Consider the following 19,505-nt stretch of genomic DNA (forward strand, 5'->3'; position numbering starts at 1 on the left):
GTTTCTTTTCTGTCACAATTTTCCAATTCCTACTGGCCTTCTAACTTGCAAATAGTATCAGGTGAGCTATTCTCAGGAGTGAGAGGAAGAAAGAATCACATTGATATGCTTAGAATAAAAAAAGTTAATTTAAATATCATTAGCAGGCGGAGGTCTTTAAGAAACCAATGAACATATGCTACATAAAGAAGCCAGGAGCAGACACTTGCTTTTAGTTGTGTTTTAGTGTGTGCCACACACCAAATAACACTGATTCCAACTATCATTGACTAGGATGCCCCAATCACCAACCACAATCTGTTTAAAAGGGGAACTAGCAGCTTTAGAATATAGGACGTGAGCAATTTGCCCCAAATTCTTACCTATAACTATAATAATCTTGATTATCTTATGGAATTGCTACAGAGATTAAATGAGTTCATATATTAAAAGTGCTTAAAATGGAGTTGGGCCTGCAATAAGTCCTATATTATTGTGTATATTATTGTTATTTTTATTATAGGGTGGTCTCCTATTCTCTTATTTTCTGTTCCTCCCACCCAATTTTTTTAAAATGAATGCCTTTTATGATTAAATACCATCCTCATCACCACTATCCACTGGACACAAAGCCACCCTCCTCCTTGGCCAGCACATTATCCACCATCTTACTACTTCCATCTTGGGTTCATAATATACATTCTCATAGTAAAAAAATCCATTGGCTTAATCATTTAAAAATACCTAGTCAATAATATCAATATTTTAGTCTCGATAGCACTGACTGATAGTAAAGAAAAGGGCAAGGATGACTCATTAAGCCACAATCACACACAGGGGAGGTTGTTCTGTCACAATTTTCCAATTCCTACTGGCCTTCTAACTTGCAAATAGTATCAGGTGAGCTATTCTCAGGAGTGAGAGGAAGAAAGAATCACATTGATATGCTTAGAATAAAAAAAGTTAATTTAAATATCGTTAGCAGGGAGAGGTCTTTAAGAAACCAATGAACATATTCTACATAAAGAAGCCAGGAGCAGACACTTGTTTTTAGTTGTGTTTTAGTGTGTGCCACACACCAAATAACACTGATTCCAACTATCATTGACTAGGATGCCCCAATCACCAACCACAATCTGTTTAAAAGGGGAACTAGCAGCTTTAGAATATAGGATGTGAGCAATTTGCCCCAAATTCTTACCTATAACTTTTCCTAGGAAGAGCGACTTGGGAGAGTTGAACAGCGTGTCAGATGAGCTTGGCAGGTGGTAAGTCACAGAAGGATAATGATCCAGCTGCAGGAAGGAAAAAGAGTCATATTCAGAAGAATGCCACTATCTTGCACTGGACTCAAATCTTCCGGGGGGATGACATCACTCTTTGAATCTTGGTTTCAAGTACCTCACTTCATTAGAAGTTTGTTCCTTCATAGCTCTTTGAAAGCATGTGAACTTGGTAAGTGAAGACCCTTTATGAATTTTAGAAGAATTCCACTATCTTGCACTGGACTCAAATCTTCCAGGGGGATGATACCACTCTTTGAATCTTGGTTTCAAGATACCTCATTTCATTAGAAGTTTGTTCCTTCATAGCTCTTTGAAAGCAATGTGAACTTGTTAAGTGAAGACCCTTTATGAACTGTTCTCCAGTTTATGCACATTTTCTGTGGATAATTTCCCTCCTGGGTTACGATCCTTGCTCATTTTATTGGGATAAAATCTGCTTGATCAAATCTCCAGTACTGATCTCTGAGATAGAAAATGCTACATCAATAGCAATACATTTTGTTTAGGATCCTCTTACTGTTCCACTTTCTTCACCTTTTGGTACTATCAGCTTATAGACCAATATGGATCTTCAGAACATATATTTTCAAATATGAATATATATTTTATGTCTGACTATATATTCAAATGTTGAGGTTCAGGTTGGGTAAGGATACATAGTTGTCTTGATTATCAAAATGAGGGTAACTTCTCCTTCCTACCACAGGGCAGGTGAGTTGGCCACAGAGGGAGGGAGGAGGAAGCCAATGGAAACAGCTTACAGTGATGGGGTGGGAGCAATGCACAGTTCTCACTACCCTTCCCACGCGTAAAGTGCCAATGAGGCTGTCCCAGAATCACAGGACTTGTCCTTTGTGTCCCTGTGTGGCTTTTCCTGCCTTAAAAAACCGATACAGTCTAATTGTGTTTCCCCAACGATGAGCTCCTAGAGCAGTGATGGTGAACCTTTTGAGCTTGGCATGTCAGCATTTTGAAAAACCCTAAACTAACTCTGGTGCCGTGTCACATACAGAAATTTTTTGATATTTGCAACCATAGTAAAAGAAAGACTTATATTTTTGATATTTATTTTAAATATTTAAATGCCATTTAACAAAGAAAAATCAACCAAAAAAATGAGTTTGCGTGTCACCTCTGACACGTGTGTCATAGGTTCGCCATCACTGTCCTAGAGCCTTCAGTGCTTCTTTGTATCCACCTGTGAAAAACTTCCTTTGTGACCTCGCCTTTTCTCTGAAAAGAGTTTAATACCTGAGGAGGAAAGCATGAGGGAGGGGGAACATCAGAAGAAAAACCTGGGTCACTGTCCAGCAAAGGCATTCCGTGGTAACTGGATACAAGAAGCAACTTGCTGAAGCTGACAGCGCAGACTCCAGGAACTAGATCCACTCCCAGGTCCTGGCTAGCAAGGGCTAAGGTGGGCAAAGATGCAGGAAGCCAGCCCGCTCTGGGGACCAGAGGGTGGCTGGCAAGTGTGGGAGGAAGGGAGCTAATCTCTCTCTGTTTACTAAAAACCTAGAGGTCACTGAGAAAGTCAAGCGAAGAGTCAAAGACACACATCTCAGGAATTTGCGGAGTTTTGATCTGCAGAACTGTAAGTCTTTTGTGCCTGGGTATTTGGTAATACTGTAACAAAAGTCCAAAAACTACCATTAAAGCGAACACTGGTATGTTCAACTATAATTTTTTAAAAATTTATCTTTATTGTTGAAAGTAATACAGATGTCCTTGACTATAATTTTGAAAAGTTAAAAAAATAATTTGAATTGCCTCATTAACAAAACATTTTATTCTGGTCAGAAAAATCTTAAATATTTGAAGTTGTTTCTCTGGAGCAAGGAGACTCCTTTTTTTTCCCCACCTGCCAAATATTAGGAGCTGCTTTGGCTCCATCTAGTGGCACGCAAAGGTAACTGCTGCTGTCCCCCCACCCATTTCTATTATCTGTTGTCAAAAAAGCTAACTGCAAATGGCCAATGTACTAGTAACTAATAGGCGATTCTATAATGCATCACAGTGATGATCTCCCCTTAAGTACTTCTTATAATTTAATCTATCCTGTTAAAAAACTGAAAAATTATACAAACAACATATGCCCACTAAAGAAAAATAATATAGGTTTGCACATAATAATAAAAGCATAATATGCTAATTAGATTGGACAGCTGAACAACCTTCCAGACATCATTCCAGATGTCCTTCCAGGTGAAGCCACGGCAGCGGGGGCTAAGGCAGAGGCAGTTAGGGCTGATCGGGCAAGCAGGCAAGAAGCTAGGGGTGATCAGGCAGGCAGAGTGGTTAGGGGTGATCAGGCAGGCAGGCAGAATGGGTAGGGGTGATCAGGCAGGCAGGCAGAATGGGTAGGGGTGATCAGGCAGGCAGGCAGAATGGGTAGGGGTGATCAGGCAGGCAGGCAGAATGGGTAGGGGTGATCAGGCAGGCAGGCAGAATGGGTAGGGGTGATCAGGCAGGCAGGCAGAATGGGTAGGGGTGATCAGGCAGGCAGGCAGAATGGGTAGGGGTGATCAGGCAGGCAGGCAGAATGGGTAGGGGTGATCAGGCAGGCAGGCAGGTGAGTGATTAGGAGCCAGCAATCCCGGATTATGAGAGGGATCCCAGATTGAGAGGGGGTGCAGACCGGGGTGAGAGACCCCCTCTCCCCCATGCATGCATTTCGTGCACTAGGCCTCTAGTGTATTATAAATAGAGAAGTGAATTTCAATTTGTGATTCTCTGTAAGCGGATTATGAGAGGGATCCCGGATTGCGAGGGGGTGCAGACTGGGGTGAGAGACCCCCCGTCTCCCCCGTGCATGAATTTCGTGCACTAGGCCTCTAGTGATTTATAATAGTTAAAGCAATCTCCTAACAGAATCAGCTCCATCTTGGCTGATTCTGTACTACACTAGCACACAGTTTAATACATAGTGATTAATACTTAATACTGCTCATTATCATTCAATAAAACACAACAGTTTTAGTTATTCCATTTTGAAACAAAGTATTAGGGTAAGTATGTCAGAGAACACAACACACCAGAAGCACTTAACTCCAATTATCCATTAAGTAATTCTTGACTTTTGGGTTTGGAGCACTGAAGTCCCAACTGACAGTTTGATGGATTGCAAAAGTATAAAAGAGACACAACCAATTTGTATTTTTAATCCCTTCACCTTTTTCACCAATGCCCCCCTCCAATCTGGCAACTAACAAAAAGTTCTTTGTATTTGAATCTGTTTCTGTTCTACTTATTCATTTTATTTGTAGATTCAATTATTGATAGATATGTATTTATTGCCATTTTATTGTTCATATTTTTAATCTTCTTTTTTTTTAAAGAAGACCCTTTAACCTTCACATTATACTGGTTTGGTAGTGATGAACTTCTTTAGTTTTTTTTTTTTTTTTGGTGTCCATCAATTTTAAATGATACTTTGCAGGGAGAGTAATCTTGGTTGTAGGTCCTTGCTTTTCATCATTTTGAATATTTCTTGCCACACCCTCTGGTCTATAAAGTTTCTTTTGAGAAATCAGGTGATAATCTTATGGGAGCTCCTTTGTAGGTAATTAACTGCTTTTCTTTTACTGCTTTTAAGTTTTTCTGTTTGTCTTTAACCTTATGCATTTCAATCATGATGTGGGTTGGTGTGGGCCTCTGTGGGTTCATTTTGTTTGGGACTCTGTTTCCTTCACAAAGTTAGGGAAATTTTCTGTCATTATTTTTTCAATAGGTTTTCAATTTCTTGCTCTCTCTCCTCTCCTAGCAACCCCATGACGTGAATGTTGGTGTACCTGAAATTGTCCCAGAGGCTCCTTACACTATCTTCAATTTTTTTAGATAGTTTTTTTTTCTTTTTGCCATTCTAATTGGGTGTTTTTGCTTTCTTATATTTCAAATTGCTGATTTGATTCTTGGCTTTACCCACTCTGCTGTTGATTCCCTGTAAACTATTCTTTATTTCAGTTAGTGTATCCTGCATTTCTGACTGGTTCATTTTTATGATGTGAGGTCCTCATTAAGTTCCTTGAGCATCCTTATAATCAGTATTTTGAATTCTGCATCTAATAGATTGTTTGTCTCCATTTTGTTCAGTTCTTTTTCTAGAGTGTTGTGTTTTTTTTTTTAAATCTTAACCCAAAGATATTTTTCTATTCATCTCCAGAGAGAGTAGAAGGGAGGGGGAGAGTGAGAGAGAGAGAAACCGATGTGAGAGAGACACATGGATTGGCCGCCTCCCACATGTACCCTGACCAGGGCTGGAGCTCGAGCTTGTAACCAAGGTACATGCCCTTGACTGGAATTGAACCTGGGACCCTTCAAAACACAGTCTGATGCTCTATCCACTGAGCCAAACCGGCTAGGGCTGGGCCATGTTTCTTTGTCTCCTCATTTTGGCTGCCTCCCTGTGTTTATTTCTATGTATTAGGTAGAGCTGCTACGTCTCCCAGGCAAAAGATAGGTGGCCTAATGCAGTAGGTGTTCTATAGGGTCCAGTAGCACAGCCTCCCTGACCACCCCATTTGGGCACTCGAGGTGTACCCCCTGTGTGGCCTGTACACTCTCCTACTGTAATTTGAGTCTTGATTGCTGTTGGCACCTCAATGGGAGGGATTTACTCAGGCTGATCAGCTGCAAGGACTGGCTGTAATCACTGACCACCGACTTCTGACCACCTTGGAGGATCTGCTTTGCAGGAGCCCACTGCACAGAGCAGGGCTCTGGTACCCAATGAGTCTGCCCCTTCAGTGTGTTGCTTGTGGAGGTGGTTGGGTGGTGGTGCTTTTATGTGATCTGAAACTGTCTACTATGTGTGCTGGCTCTGGGGCCTCTGGGAGGTGCAGGCAAGGTCTGCCATTGCCTGTGTTCTGCCCAGGGCCACCTGGCATGAGCTACCAAGTGATCTACTTGTGTTGGCCTTGGAGGTGCCAGGAGAGGCCAATCTGTGAACTGAGGATGGCTGTTGCTAGTGCCAGGCCTGGGGCCACTTAGCAAGACATATGGGGCTCACTGAGGCCAGATGCTGTTTGTTTGAGGTTTTTAGGAAAATCTGAAGCATAAACTAAGACAGGCCATTCCTATGGTCAAGCCACTGGAAACAGCATGGGTGGGCCAGAAAGTTGGGCGGGCCAGGGCCTCAGGGAATCACCAGGGCAAGGCAAACAGTGTGCGCCAAGTTGATGGAGTCTCAGATATGGTGCCCATCTGCCAGATCTGTAGGTGAAGGGATCAGAAAAGGAACAATGGCCTCTGGCAGCACTTCTGTCTGGGAGAAAGGTGTCCCTGATGCCAAACAGTTCCTCCCTGTATGTCTCTGGTGCCTTTTAAGCTGCTGTCCCCATGCTAGAACCCAGAGGGAGTGAGTCTGAATAAGTCCATGTGCGGGGCCCTTTAAGAGGAACTGCCTGGGACTCCAGCAGCTTCTGTCTTCCTCAGCCTCAATCCCTGCTGGTTTTTACTGCCAAAGATTATGGGGACTTTTCTTCCTGACACTGGAACCCTGGGATGGAGGGCCTGGTATTGGACTGGGACTCCTTGCTCCTCATGGGTGACCTACACCTTTTCCTTCACTAGGAGACAAGAATCTGTGCTTCTTTACTCCTTCTGTCCTAAGCTCCTCCCTGCTTTGTGCCCAGGGCCGGGGGGTGCAGGTGGGATTGTGGGGAGAGGCTAAGTCCAAGTGCAGAGCACAGTGGGAAAGGGAGCTCTGGGACATGGCGTATGTGATTAAATTAAGGATCTGAGAGAAGGAGATGATCCTGGATTATCTGGGCTGAGCCAGGAACGCAGGTGACTTCTAGAAGCTGAAAAAAGGCAAAGAGCCTCCACAAGAAGCCAGCCCTGCCAATACTTTTATCAACACAGCAATCCTAATTTTGGGCATCTGGCCTCTGGAACGGTAAAATAAATTGGTGGTGTTTTAAGCCCCTGAATTTGTTACAGCAGCAATGGAAACATAATACAAGAAATTAAAAAAAAACCACACCACTATGCAATAAAAAAATGACCAGACATCCAGTTCTCCCAAGATCATTTCCCTAATAACAACTTTCATCTTGTTCCATTCTTCCTGCCTCCCACATGAAAATTATAAAATGCCCAGTTACGGGATTGCCCTGCTCGCCAAGACCATCCAATCCAGAAGACAGCCTGCTCTCCAGCATCCTCCCAGCACAGGCCCATCCTGATATAAGCTCCTTCCCATCCCTGTCCTTGGGATGTGAGTCCGTGTCAAAAATCAATTTATTGCCCCCGGGCCCTACCTGCACCCTTTCATATATGCTCCATGATAAGCACGGATTCCTCTCATCTCTTTTAAAGTGAGCACAGTGTGATGCTTTCTCAGTAGAGGGCACTGGAGGGACACTGCAGGAGGAAGGGGCTTCTGGAAATTTCCAGTGCTGGCTTGGAGGAGGGGGGAATCAGGGGATCTGCCTAGAGTGTGAGGACATCCTGCGGAGCCTGCCTTTGCCACAGGCACACAGCGTGATCCCTCTGTGACCCTATAGCTGGGTGACAAGACTCTCAACTGGAAACTGGAGCCCCTGTGCAGCTGCGATGTGGTCCTTGTGCTCCGAAGTCCTCTTACCTCCTACTGCGCGCATGCAGCTGCTGAGCTGCTGCCTCCCCACCTGCGCTCTGGAGGGTGGCCTTTTGCTGGCCCAACAACTCCAGACCGGCTCCAGCCTGGCCACTTCAGAATCTCTCTGCTCTCTGCGGGCTGAACAAGCACAGCCTTTCTGTGGTCCTCACATGGGTGCTCTCTCTGGGTGCCCTACTGCGGTCGCCAACCGATAGTCCACAGACCACTGGTGGTCCGTGAGGTCCGAAAGGTTGGCGACTGCTGCCCTAAGAGACTCCACATTGAACAGACATCAAATAGCAGTTCTCTGCTTTACTGTCACAAAACGTGCCCAAAGCCAGAAAGAGAGTAAGTGACAGAGTTGGCTAACCTGTACATCTGGCTACACGGTGACAGTCTCTAACCTAGCCCAGCCCTTTCAACTCAGGAAGGGAGATGATCAGCTGCATTTGAAATACTGACATTTAAAAAGAGAAAATGCATCCAATCAGATCAGGCAAGACAAGCTCAACCTGAAAAGCCCGAGGACACGTCACATTGTGTCTTCTCACTTGTATTGCCACGGTAGAGTGGGATAATTTCAAGGTAATTTCTTTGGGATCCAGGTGAGCTATTTTGCTGCACATCTAGCTGGTAGTCACCCCGCTGGCAGTCAGAGCCTGTGCAATGGGGGCTCATTAAAATTAAAGACTGTGACTCTGCGTGCCCCAGGACAACCTTCAGGGAACACTAATTTGTTCAACAGATGCTATTAAGGCGTTAAAAGCACGCTGGTTCAGGCTGGGGCTCCCGTCTCACGCAGAATTAGAGCTTTAGTGTCCGTTCAGGTATTATTGTGTGACTTCAGTTCACTTCCATTTTTAAGCCACAATTGGCCTTGGCATAGTTTGAAAGGATTTTGTCAACCTGTTTATGTTTGGGGGTGAAATGGAGAAAGTGGGGAAGGAACAGAGAAGAAAGACCTAAGCAGTGTGGGTGACCTCTCACCCCCAGAGGGGCACATCTGAGAAGGGGCATGAAACATTGCCATGAGGGGCTCTAGACAAGGGCCTGAGGTTTCTTGCCTCCTTTCTGAATCCTTAATTGTAGGGAATACTTGGAGTTAGCTCAGAGACATTGAATTTGGAATATACTATCTTGATGAATATTCTACTCTAAGTTGAAGCTCAAAGGTTAGATATGAATAAAGCCGAAGCAAAGAGGTGTTAGGGATGAGAGACAGGCTTGCTTGTCTCAACCATCACCCATCTCTGCTTATCCCTTCTAACCTAAAACTCTGTAGACTTTACAGGAGGCTGCAGCCTTCTCTCCCACTTTACTTTCCAATCCACCTGGGGGTCTGCAGCTTGGGGTCCCTACAAGCCTCAGGCTATTCACATCTGAGAACTGGAAGGAGCAGGAGCCCATCCAACACCAAAGATCAGTCCTCTAAATGCTTTCCACTTCTTCCCAACTCCAACTCAACCTGTTCTCATTAATGCAGAGGACACAGAATAAACTTAGAGGAGTGTGGAAGACAAAAAAATTCATTGTGGGTCTGCCACCCATTATGGAGTTGCAGCTATCCCTTGGCTGAACCGTGACTGTGAGGACAAGGGCCACACCCCTCCCCCTGTCCTTCTCCAAGAGCAGTGCAGGGCCTGTGGACCTGCTTGTGGAACTATGAGCAGTGGGCTGGGCAGGCCGAGAGGAAATACACCGGAGGTCGGAGCCCACGTGCTGCACCTCACCTCTGGACTCTGGGCTGTTTCTTTTCTGCAGCTGTATCTAGGAAACCTCCTGGTCCCCTGAGGACCCACGTGAAATGGGCCAGTGCCATCTCCATCTTAGCTGTTTACTTAATAAGTATTAAATGAGTCCGCACTGGCTAAGCCACACTGGTTTGTGTGTGTGTGTGTGTGTGTGTGTGTGTAGAGAGAGAGAGACAGACAGACAGACAGACAGACAGACATATGTTATGGAAACCCTAGCTTTCACTTCCCCATCCTTCTCCAAGAGCTAGTACAGAACTTCTAGACTAGAAAAGAGCTCCATGGATGATCCAATTAATGGAAGCCCATCTAATTTTATGACCATTTGGTTGGGTGAGTGAGCCTGACTTCATACTAAGGATTGCAGAAGGACTGACGGCTAACTTGAGACCCTGAATGTTAATGTTATGGGACGCGCCCATTACTGCTGGGTCTTTGAGTTTGGCATAACCCATTCCTGGGACCATATGGCATCATTGTGGGGGACAGCATGCCAGCCTCTTCCCAGCCTATGGTGCCCAGCCATAGGGCCCTCCATACAATTCCAAGAACGACCAAGGATGTAGACAGTAGGTCACAATCTGGGAGGTCACACCGCCTTTCACCTTAGTTTGTTGCTGGCATAAGCTGCTCATAAACCTTATGGCAGATAGTTATATTTAAGGAACAGAAAGAGGCCAAGAAACACTGCCCTGTAACACAACCGTAGAATAAATGAGGAATGGTCACGCTTTCATGATTGGGTTAACAGTGGAGGAGGCTGAGTGTGATACATGGCATACACCTCCATGACTGGGAGTCCGAATACTTCAGTTACCAGTAGATGGACAAGCCAGGGGACCCTTTGCCTCTCCAGGAGATATGAAATGGCCCAAGGTGATCAGAGGGCAAAGAGGAGGGGAAAGAGCTGTGGGTTCTCCCCTCCCCCTCTGGTCTGACCCAACTCCACCTCTCAGTCCTTGGGACCCCATGTGTTCTCTGAAACATACTTCAGGGCTTCTTTTGTGCTGTGTCCTTCACCTGGCATGTTCTTCTGCTTTCCCTTCACCAGATCCAACTGCAATGGATGAACTAATTCTTTTAAAAAATATTTTTATTGATTTCAGAAAGGAAGGGAGAGGGAGAGAGAGATAGAAACATCAATGATGAGAGAGAATTATTGATTGGCTGCTTCTGGTATGACCCCTACCAGGGACTGAGTCTGAAACCTGGGCCTGTGTCCTGACCGGAAATAGGACCATGACCTCCTGGTTCATAGGTCAGTGCTCAACCACTAAGCCACACCAGCTGTGTGAATTAATTCTTATTCTTGGAATCATATCTAACCCCCTCACTCAGTCACTAGCCCCAAGCCTTGGGGAAGCCCTCTGATGCAGTTATAAGGCCCAGGCCGTACGACAAGAGCTGTCTCATCTTCAAATAAAGTTCTTGTATCTGGACCTGTGAGGTGCCCATAAGTATACTAACTGAAGAATGGTTAGTAAAAGGAGACTGAACAGAAGGGTCAATAAGGCAGGAAATAAGAAGAGGGTGGTGTTCTCAAAGGCAAGGGATTACTTATATTGAATATCGCCTTTAAGTGGAATAATATGAGAACTGAATTGAAGTGAGGAGGTGATGGATGATCTTGATGAGAACAGTTTTAGGGGAGTGGGCAAAAACCTGACTGCGAATGGGTATAAGAGGAAATGTAAGGGAAAATCGTCATGATACATGCATCTGACAGTGGAATCGTGTCTGGAATGCGTAAAGAACTCTCATAACTCAGGAGTAAATGGCAACAGTCCAATAAGAAAAGGGCAAAAGACTTGATCAGACACATTTTACAAAATATTTATCAATTGGTCAATAAGCATATGAAAAGTTACTCAACACCATTAGTCACCAGGGAAATGAAAACGAAAACGAAACCAAGATTAGACACCACTCTGTGCCCACTTGAGCGGATATAATGAGAAAGACTGACAATATCAAATTCTTGTGAGTATACAGAGCTCTGCTGAAGGGGACATAAAATAGAAAACAATTTCTTATGAAGTTAAACATAGACATACCATGCAACCCATCAATCCCATTCCCAGATATTTATTCAAGAAAAAAGAAAAAAGCATGTCCACAATCTACATAAGCATGCAAATGTTCATAACAGGTGTGTTCACAATATCCCCAAACTGGGAATGATCCCTATGTCCATTAAAACGTGAAAGAATAAACCAATGGAAGTATATTCTTAAATGCAATACTATGCAGCAATTAAAATACTACAACATACACAACAACGAGAATGAATCTCCGAACTACCATGCAGCATGGAAGGAGCCAGACATAAAAGACTGCATATGCTCTATGATTTATACAAAGGTATGGAACAGGTCAAAATGGGGAAAGTGGGGCCAGGAGGAAATTTTATTTTAAGTGGGAGAAACAATCACGGGTTTGTTTGCTGTTGGGAATGAGCCAGAAGAGAGGGAAGACAGAGAACTGTCATGTCCTTGAGTAGGCAAGATGGGTTGAGAGGAAAAATGGAGAAACTGGCTTTAAATGGGACTCTCAAGCAAACTTAATTTTCCTTTGTGTTCGTTTCTGAATTAGAAAAGCACATTAAATGGCATTTTGAAAAGAAGAATAGCATGTGTTCTATCTATATCTGGGGATGTCAGTCAGGGGCTGGTGGCAATTCTAAGTTATGTCAGGGGTTGGAATTAATGGCCCATATGGGCCATTCTGATTCTAAAATTATTCTAAGCAAATGCTACCACTGAAGTTTGTAATTTACATTATAGTTTATAAGGAAAAACTTGAAGAGGTTTGTGACAATCATCTTTGTTCTCATATCTAGGGAAGGAGGTAGAAAGGATATTATTATAGTCAGGTATGGGGAGACTGAGGCACCAAGAAGTTTGTGCCTAATCCAAGCCCATGCTTGGAGTCAGCAATAAATATTCAGTTTAATACACATTTGTGTTATACAATATTATGTGCAAAGTACCCTGCTACGTGTCATTAGAAATAAAAATTTCCTGACTTCCTGCAATTCTAGGACTCTCTGTCACTAGAGTCTAATCCTGTTTCTTATTTTTCATTTTTCTATCATTGTCATTCTCCTGACCCTGGGAGCTAATGGTTTTTAAGTAAATAGTATTCACTGATCAATGGTTCTTTGCCAGATGCTATTTAAAATGTAAATGCTGTATGTCTAATCAGACTAAAGTTAAGGGCTTTATGGTTCTAAGCCTATTTAATGAAACAGCAGTTTTTCCTTCATTGGCTGTTCTGGGATATAGATTAGCTAAAATCATGACTGTGGAATGGAGACTCATATGAGAGGTGTTTAAATAAAGCAATCCCAGGTGCTTTTACTTTATTGATCTTTTTAATGCACTGGCTTCAGTATTTAAATGAGTTCGAATTTGTTTCTTTAATGGTCTTTTAATAAAGCTAAGTTGACCTGGTTCCTTTTGCAATCATGACACTGTAATGACAGGAAAAGACTAATAATAAAAATGAACTCATTTTATGTGGCTGGAAAGGTTATATTTCTATTGATTTTAACTGTAATATAGTTAAAGTCCTTGTTATTAAAAAAAAACACACCTCAGCAAACACATTCTTTTTAGTGCAGACGCTCTATCAATATTACTTTGCCAGGAGGTTTTGGCAGCAATAACAATATTCAGGAGGGAGTGTAAACACTGGCATTATAAGAGGACTGAAAACCACATCCTTCAAATCCCGTTCCAGGTGGAAGAATGGAAACGTACATCCAGAAAACTGGTATATACAGAGCGACTTCAGAATGTGGGAACATGCCACGGGCCTGAAGCTCAGCTTGACAACAAGCTCTGCTAAGGTATAGAAAGCAGGAAAACTCAGCTCCCTGAAAACACTCAAGTTTGTTAAAGCCATGTTTGGAGCCTGTTCCAAGAAGTAGAAGGGGGGGGGGCGGGATTTAGTAGAGGTGGGGAATGGGAAGTAGAAAAGACTTGGAGAAATGATGTGTGAGAGAGAAGAGCATTCACTCTTTTTCTTGTGACTCAGCCTTGTGTGTGTGTGTGTGAGTGTGTGTGTGTGTGTGTGTGTGTGTGTGTGTGTGTAAGAGAGAAAGAGTTATAACAAAATAGACTGAGATGATTCTCAGCCTGAAAGCCTGTTAGACGATAGAGTGTGGCGGGAGAAAGAGAGAGAGAGAGGAAGGAGAGAGCATCTGCTTTGTTCTCCTAGGGTTTTAACCAATTAATTTCCCAAGATTTCCAGGGCTTGCATTGGGGTCCGCTGCCTAGCCAAGGATCTCTCCCCAACCCCACCCCCAGGGTAGACTGACAGGCCTCTATGGCTCACCACCTCCCCCTGAGATATTTTGACTTCATTGCGCTGCGTTTACCTTTTCTTTTGTTCTATCCCTTCCCCCAGTGATCTTCTGGGAATGGACTGGTGGTTTCCTGGGGGAGTGTGAAGCTGTAGCAAATAGGCCTCTGCTTCCCAGCTGAGTATAATATGCTCAACAATTTCTCCCCCTTTGCTTCCTTTCCCACCAATAACTAGCTAACGACAATAACAGTATTTCCCTCATCTCAAACATGTGAGAGTAGGGTTAATTCTTCTCGTTCAATAAGTGATGATGAAGGGAGGACTGCGAATCAAATATACCTTAGAAAGTGGAAAGGATCCGTGCACTCCTACAAGCATCAGGTACATGGTGTGTGCTCAGAATCCATGACTTAGCAACTCCATTCATTCATTTACTCAGTCACTCAGCAAACCCTTCTGAGGCTCTCTCTATTGCTGTGCTCAGGGTCAGAGCTGTGAGATGTGCAAGGCTAAGCAAAATTCCCAGGTTGTATCCTTTGAACACAACAGCAGGCTTCCATTTACTAGTATACAAGCAATGCCAAGTGCCATCACCATCACAATAGTTATGACCAATGACCACTAGAGGGCATCTTAACACTAGCTCAGGACCCGCTCCAGGCTACCTGGTCCATCAAAACCCTCACTCAGTCCCAAGGCTGACACTTCCTTCCCTTGGGTACAGGGCAGTAGGCAACCCTTCAGAATCCTGGACCTCATGTTGAGGTTCACTTATTTTTGCACGGTGAAGATTACATTTATGTGAGATCGGAGCTTGCTTTCAGTTACGTGTGCATGGGAAACAACCCTCTCTGCCTACTGCACTAAGAAATAACTTTGAGAATTACAAGCTCTGAGAGCGATTTCAGTGCTCTGCAGATGGATATAACAATAGAATGCCTCTCAGATTGAACTCTGGTTTTCATGCCAGACAAAATAGAAATCTAGGAATCTTATCTTCTTTCTTAGAGATGATTTATGTGTTTAATGTGCTTGGGAGAAAAAAAATGAACTCTGTGACGCTGGGTTTATAAGCTTTGGCTGTGTTCTAGAGAAGGAAAGAGAGAAGTGACACTGCAACCCTGAGCTGGATCAGAAATTGCATTGTGGCTGCTTTCCCACTGAGCTGTAAGAAATGTACAGTGGAGTAAACACATTTTTCTGCTGTGGAGGATGGAGGTCCCGTCCAGCCCTGCATAATTCATCTGCAGATGAAACTGCGTTAGAAAAGAGATGAAAAACTTGGAAGTGTTGACATATTCATTATGTGTCTTTTCCTAGTTCTGATCAGATGAGCAGGATGGGTTGAACTGTTTGTTTCTTAGCTTCCTCTGTATAATTTTTATGAATTGCAGAAGAGCAAACTTTGAATCCCTACAGCAAAAAGTAAGTAAGAGAAGGTGCTCCTCCCACCCCCATGGAAAAGCTTTAAGGAACAGCTCAGCTGCCTTTGTAAAGTCTCCTCTAATAGCGTCCTCCCTCCACGCCCCCTGATGATTAATTTTGCCCCTTTCCTTGTTTCCTCAGCACAAGTTCACACTTCAGTTGGGCCTTGGTTCATGTCTGTGTGGTTGATGGTCACTTCTGCTGGACTGTGGCTTATGGAGGCAACAGCCATATTGCCTGCCTACTAGGTGCCAAGGAGCATACTAGGTGCCAAGGACTTGCTCTATGGGTTGACCTGCAAATCAATGGATCTGAAGGCCATGTCAATAATGACTTGGTTGATGATTTCTCTCTCTCTCTCTCTCTCTCTCTCTCTCTCTCTCTCTCTCTCTCTTTCTCTCTCTCTCTCCTTTTAAGAAAGAGAAGGGAATTGGGAAGGAGGAGAGGGAAGTAGTCTGCTGGACTGTGGCTTATGGAGGCAACAGCCATATTGCCTGCCTACTAGGTGCCAAGGAGCATACTAGGTGCCAAGGACTTGCTCTATGGGTTGACCTGCAAATCAATGGATCTGAAGGCCATGTCAATAATGACTTGGTTGATGATTTCTCTCTCTCTCTCTCTCTCTCTCTCTCTCTCTCTCTCTCTCTCTCTCTCTCCTTTTAAGAAAGAGAAGGGAATTGGGAAGGAGGAAAGGGAAGTAGCATTTATTGGCAGATGAACTATGCTAGATGTTTTCCTATGTATTTACACTTAACGCTCACAAACTCCATTAAAATAGGCAGCCTTATTCCTAGTTCACAAATAGAGAGTTTGGTAACTTGCCAACAAACTTGAAAACACAGAGCTACGAAGTAGAAGAGCCTGCCAGTAAGGACTCCATTTTATTTACGGTTTAGTGACAACCTATGAATGTAGCCATCCAATTCCATGAGGGTCTCTGCTTAGACTCATACTACCCTCAAAGGAAATCTCTCTTTATGAGCTATGGTTCGATTACCAGCCCAAACTGCTAATAATTCCTTCTGCTATACCCCCTTTCTATTATTTACATGTTGATAGGGAGGCCAACTTGATACATCTCTTCTAGAGGAAGATGAGGCGGAACAAGTTTCTACTATCTGGAGAAATGTATTTGGAGAGTGTATACATCTTTTCTCTCCTACCAGAATAGAAACTCCTTAAGGGTCAAAGACACACTTTGTCCATCTCTCCTGCCCCACCAACCCATTGTTGTCTACCTGAATTTCTTTCACCAGGTAGCCAGAACCTATTGATTCTCGTCGAATTTATTTTGAATGAGGTTGAGTTTATCTCAGTGTCACTTCCTGTCAGAAAGCAGTCCCATGGAATGGTGCTGACGACCACCTAACTTCCTCCAGGCTAGGCTTAAGGAATGGTTGCGGCTTGGAATTTTTCCAACATGTGGTGGGCTGGGTGGTAAGTCATGGGTAAGAGATTATGGTAATGAGATGTCATTGAGTTAAATTCTTAGCGATCCTCATATGGTTTTCAATGTAAGAAAAGTGCATTGTTGATGGAACAGTCCAAAATCATCTTGAGAACATTTTGCCTTCTCCAGTGGAACCTTTACCACATCTCCACTGCACACCCAGAATTTGTTTCTTTATATACAGGGTGCCCAGACCTCTAAGTGAAGAGCTGGCCTCAGTTTATAGCTCTAGGTCGCTTTGAAAGCACTGGCAGGGGGAGGTATCTTGGGAACTAATAGCTGTGTATCCAGTTTCTTTTTTGGAGACACTTCACCATATAGTTCTACTCTCTGTTCAGAATTAAACAAGGCAAACTTGCTATAATACCCTTCCAAGAGCCAAGGACCTATAGCCCAACCTAAAACCAAATTACAAAAAGCTAATGAGGTCATGAGGTTTTTGGGGTGTATCTCAATTGTGAATAGGCTTTTCTGGATACATGAAAATACTGAAAAGAGAACAAACTCTGGCTCCTACAGAGACCAAATTGATGGGGAAGTTTCCAATTTTATATCTTTCTGTCTTCTCTTCCTGGATATCTTCTATGGAATTAAACTCTTGTAATGATATAAGAAGCTAATAACATACTGACCTATGCCCTCCACAGAATTAAATGTATTGAGTCAGTCTTCCATCAAAGTGGAAGGGGAGGTAGTAATTACTTGCTCAGAATCCCAAGAGAGACTAAGTGGCTCAGAGTGTTTCTGGGAAGGGAGAGGTGGAGACTTGAAAGGGCTCATCATTATTCCTGAATTCACCTCCCTCCTGTCAAGCACGCTTGTAGTGCGCACCAAGGCTGTGAGTTCATCATCCAGAGTAGATAAACACTAAATTAGCCACAGGCAAGAAGTTACAGTAAATGTAATTTCCAGAGAATGGCCTTAGGCTAGCTAGGTCAATTTTCTTTATTTGTTCTGACATCCCTAAAAAGATTTAATACTTCCGAACAGTGCTATTTTCTTTAATAAAGGCTTGAACAACCTCTGATATTAAAATTTTCAGGAGTGTTTACAGCTACATACTTTTTCTTTATTGTTCTTTATTGGCAGAAAGTCGAAAGGTAATAAAGGCACACGTTTTTGAATAATTCATCTGAGTTTCGGTGTCTAGCTTCAGTCCAGGCTCCATGTTAGCCGAGAAGGAAGGATGCTAAAATGGAAAGAACAGGAGGTGCTCTTCATGTTTACTTAAAGATTTGATGTGGGCTTTCTTTGTGTGGCAAAAAAACACTGGCCTTAAAGTTGGACTTCTTAGTTCTTTTTACTTATAAAGTTATAATTTTATGACACCCAGCAAATGCTATTCAGTTATTTCTCTTAAAGAAATGTGTTTTCACCTCCATTACATTGTTATTTTGTTTTCCTAAGGAGACTATCACCTAATTTGGAATTTCAAAAGTGAATATAATTTTTCACGAATTGCAGTAGGTTATATATCTTAGTTAGCACAAACACTATTCATGTTTTATTTTAAAGGCCTCATATTAGCTTTATAAAACTGAGATATTGCTGTATACACTTTTATATACCTTTTATTTGTTATCTATCAATACACTGCAGTGAAGGGATTTAAAAGAGGGCTCCCCAAGATGTGGCACTTTGCCATGTGGGTTATTTTGAGCTGAAGGCAATGGAGACTTGCAGGCTAAGGAGAAACTCCCTCCCCTAACTATCTAGAAGAATCTAAATTGGGGGCCTTGTCCATCATAAGAGTTATTACCACAGATAACCCCCTCCCCCTTTCTTTTAACCTATCTGTATGGCAGGGCATATATCTAATTACCGAACATCTGCTCTTCTTACTGATCTGAGAACAACTCTCCTCCCATCCGAAGCCTTAGGCACCTAACCTTATTCCTTAGCTCACAATGCTATTTATACCTCATTTTAACTTTCTGTCTCTGAACCTCTCATAGACGGGGATCTCTGACTCATGTATGTAGGGTTCCCATATGTATGTAATTAAATTTGGTTATTTTTTTTTGTTAATCTGTCTCAGGTAGGTTTAATGATTAGACCAGCTGGCAGAACCTGGAAGGTAGAGGAAAATTTCTTCTTCCCCACAGCAGAAATCATGCAGTTTTTGTACCCCTTGACTAATATGCCACATTTCCCTGGCAACCAGAATTCCATTCTCTGCTTCTGACTATTAGTCTGACTGTCATAGATTAATCATGAATGTGAGGTTTGTCCCTCTAACAATTTGTGACAAAACTCTGCATGTGCCCCAGACTATTGGTTTTATAGCATTCAGTATCCATATAGGAACTACGAACCATCTGATGTTACCTATTTCAGAGTTAGTATTTCTCCAGGTAATACTTGACACTGAGCCTTTTCTAGTGGTGGTCTTTTCAACTTATGGGATAAAAAGAGGATAAATCTACAAAGTACTCATACTCCTGCATCTTTGGTTAGCACTGTGTTCTCCTTTGGAGCACGCACACTCCCTGTTCCTCCCTGCTCTCCATCACAGTAGGGAGAGGGATGGAGTGTGTGTGACTCCCTTACCCCCATTTGTCAGTGTCCTACCCTTTCTTTGAGACCTTATAGCAATGAGCTACCATATCTGTTCCTCTATCATCTTCCAATATTAGTACAAACAACTCTTTATCAACTTATGATGACGGCATGCAATATTTTGTAAAACTATCACCTCACATAACCTGGAAGACAGACTAAGTGCC

At 43.1% G+C, this 19,505-nt stretch overlaps 1 protein-coding gene across 1 annotated transcript in view; it reads right to left on the reverse strand.

Annotated features, from left to right (window-relative positions):
• The window catches only part of CNTNAP2 (contactin associated protein-like 2), a 1,235,176-nt gene that overhangs the window by 89,783 nt on the left and 1,125,888 nt on the right, over window positions 1–19,505 (reverse strand). The window contains exon 20 of the mRNA XM_015572712.1: window positions 1,181–1,274. Coding sequence (XP_015428198.1) covers window positions 1,181–1,274 — 94 coding nt within the window. The remainder of the gene's footprint in view (window positions 1–1,180; window positions 1,275–19,505) is intronic.

This window comes from Myotis davidii, unplaced genomic scaffold (genome assembly GCF_000327345.1).
Source record: "Myotis davidii unplaced genomic scaffold, ASM32734v1 scaffold49, whole genome shotgun sequence".
In the NCBI taxonomy this organism is placed as follows: Eukaryota; Metazoa; Chordata; class Mammalia; order Chiroptera; family Vespertilionidae; genus Myotis; species Myotis davidii.